The sequence below is a fragment of the Bidens hawaiensis genome, unplaced genomic scaffold, assembly GCF_021521415.1.
Source record: "Bidens hawaiensis isolate Kalapana, Puna unplaced genomic scaffold, B.hawaiensis_p1.1 tig00040723_1, whole genome shotgun sequence".
Classification (NCBI taxonomy): domain Eukaryota; kingdom Viridiplantae; phylum Streptophyta; class Magnoliopsida; order Asterales; family Asteraceae; genus Bidens; species Bidens hawaiensis.
The window spans coordinates 9,861-12,716 of NW_027497208.1; the positions used below are offsets into that span (position 1 = coordinate 9,861).

Below are 2,856 nucleotides of genomic sequence, written 5' to 3' on the forward strand. Positions count from 1 at the left end.
ATGTCCAAAAAAAGTTATGAAAAAAAAAACCAAAATTTTAAATTTGAATATTATGTGTAGGGGCGTGTATAGTACGATTCGGTGTGATTTTGGGTTAAAACCAAACCAAAAACCAAAACTTTGGTTTTTGAATAGTTAAAAGTGTTCGGTTTCAGTTTTTTCAGCTTCGGTTGTCCGGTTTTCATTTTGGTTTCGGTTTATGTCATTTGGGCTTGAACATTTTAGGCCAAAAAAAAAGTTAAGACTTAAAATATTGAATACATGTATAAATAATTTTATTAATTATTAAGTGACTATTATACATTTAGCCAAAAATATCCGAGTTACATAACTACTATTAATTTTTTTTGTAAATTACTTAAAATAACAAATAAAATAATTTAGATATTCATTTCGGTTTGGTATTTACAAAACATAAAACCAAACCGTCGGTTTTTGTTTCGATTTGGATTTTTCGGTTTTTTGGGTTATGAATTGTTTTTTTTTTTTGTTTCTTACACACCCCTAATTATGTGCGCCTTCTATTGATGGTTTTATGAACACTTTGATCTAAGGTTGGAGAAACTCTTTTGACCATAAGTGTTGATGACTCTCAAGTCCCATCAGATAATGTTAATCAGTCATCACCAACTTCTCAGCCTATTGAATCCATTAACGAAAGCTCGGAGCAAAAAAGACTCAAGAAAGCGAAACATTATCATTAACGACTCCTCCTGCTGTTCGCAACCTTGCAAAACAACATGGTATTGATGTAAACGACGTCCCAGGAACCGGGAAACATGGAAGAATACAAAAAGAAGATGTGCTAAATTATGTTGCTAGCCTAAAAAACAAACCTAGTGTTGTCGAACCAACATTAGAACCCGAACAAATAATCCAACCTATGGCAAATGAATCTCTTTATCAAGACAAGACATTGCCCATAAGGTATCTAATCAATAATCATATCTCGTGTTACAATCGTGTTATATGTCTTTCGAGGATTTATCGTTTTGGTTTTTGATTCAGGGGTTATCAGCGCGCAATGGTGAAGTCTATGACCGCGGCAGCTAGCATACCTCATTTTCATTTTATTGAGGAGATCAAATGTGACGAGCTATGCACGCTTAAAGATGTTTTCCAAAAACAGAATTCGGATCCAAGTGTTAAATTCACATTTCTCCCCATCTTGATTAAATCTCTCTCGATGGCCTTGGCGAAGTATCCGTTGTTGAATAGCACCTTCAATCTCGAAAAATATGAAGTCAATCTTAAAGGTTTTTGCGTCTTCATGTTACTATAGTTAGAAACGCAATATCATCATGGATACTGAAATATATCATAAGACTAATAAGTTAACTTGACATCTCGTTATCAATCTCTTGACCTAAAAAAATAGTGATTTTTATTTATATAGTTTAAATTTTACACACATACACAAATGGAAGTAACAAATTTTATAAAAGTTCTATTTTGAGTGAATAAACTTTTTATGCCCTTCCATTTAAGGTAGCCATTTTAAAGAATTACCAAAAACAGGTAAGGTTGGGTGTAGTGGGCGACAAAGAAGGCGAAAAGGGGCGATTATTTTTGGAACACCCCTCCGGCTGACAAACGGCGCGATAGGGGGGTGAGTTTTCATCGCCTGCATGCTTTTGTTATTATTATTATTATTATAATATTATAAAACTCATCATTTGTTGACTGGGCGTCACATGACGCAAAACGCCCCATTTTGTAGCTCCTACACATAGCCTTAAGGAACTTTTACCTTTTTACAATTAAGTTAACCAACTTTAAATTTGTTTCTTGGTCAATGAGTATTGTTTTCATGTACGTATTTGTTCTTATGTTTTCCTGTTCTTCGTATGGACAATCATGGTTTTCGTATTTGTGATCATTAGGTTCTCACAACATAGGAATCGCGATGGCTACACCAGTCGGATTAGTAGTGCCAAACATAAAGAATGTCCAATCCTTATCAATTTTTGAGGTTAGCTATAGATAAACCTTTCATTAATACGCTTTTTAGATTTGTTACATAAGTACATTGTTGACGTTTCTCAGATAACCAAAGAACTAGCACGACTACAAACATTGGCTAAAGAAAACAAGCTTAATCCTGAAGATATACGTGGTGGAACCATAACTTTGAGCAATATTGGATCGATTGGTGGAAAGTCTGGTTCACCCCTCATTAATGTACCCGAAGTTGCAATCACAGCCCTTGGTCGAACCCAAAAAGTCGCTTGTTTTGATGACGATGGAAACATGTACCCTGTCTCATCCATGACGGTAATTCCTTTTCACATGCTTCCATAATATCACTTTCGAATTCGCCTTTTAACAAACAACTTTAGTTATTTAACAATCAAGTGCCATAATTTTTCGAAAAATGTACTTTTAACAACCAACTTTTTAAAGTACTAGTTTAAAAGATTTTCATAACAACTTTGAAGATGGTACTTTAACTATAAGTTATCCAACCACCCAAAATCTTTAACCAAAAAGTAAACATTAAAACAATATTAAGTTATTAACCATGCACCGCTAACCACATGGGATTAAGAGCTTAAGATGTTTGTATGTGATTATACTAATGTGTTATTTTTTATTAGGCAAACATTGCAGCGGACCACAGGATTCTTGATGGAGCAACGGTTGCGCAATTTTGCAACGAATGGAAGAGGCTTATCGAAAAACCCGAGTTGATATTGTTGCATACAAGATAAATTCGAACCTTTATCCACACAACTGGCTGATCTTGCTTTGAATCATAGACCAACTGTTGAAAGCCGAGAAAAATTTAGGTTATATTTGAGTTAAATTGTATGACCAACCTTCATGTTTCGTTAATTATATAAATAAAGCAATTTG

At 34.1% G+C, this 2,856-nt stretch overlaps 1 protein-coding gene across 1 annotated transcript; it reads left to right on the plus strand.

Moving 5' to 3' along the window:
* The first annotated feature begins 751 nt into the window (after nt 1-751).
* Nucleotides 752-2,856, plus strand: LOC143592387 (lipoamide acyltransferase component of branched-chain alpha-keto acid dehydrogenase complex, mitochondrial-like). Its single transcript, XM_077072320.1, has 5 exons — nt 752-927; nt 1,009-1,256; nt 1,884-1,972; nt 2,047-2,274; nt 2,598-2,856. The coding sequence occupies exons 1-5, from the start codon at nt 884-886 to the stop codon at nt 2,709-2,711; spliced, it is 723 nt and encodes a 240-aa protein (XP_076928435.1). The 5' UTR covers nt 752-883; the 3' UTR covers nt 2,712-2,856.

What these genes read in the sequence shown, in the direction of transcription:
- LOC143592387 (XM_077072320.1), top strand. Translation starts at nt 884, where the DNA reads ATGGCAAATGAATCTCTTTATCAAGACAAGACATTGCCCATAAG. An exon ending in AATCCTTATCAATTTTTGAG is followed by an intron (nt 1,973 to 2,046) that starts GTTAGCTATAGA and finishes GACGTTTCTCAG; the next exon opens with ATAACCAAAGAACTAGCACG. An exon ending in ACCCTGTCTCATCCATGACG is followed by an intron (nt 2,275 to 2,597) that starts GTAATTCCTTTT and finishes ATTTTTTATTAG; the next exon opens with GCAAACATTGCAGCGGACCA.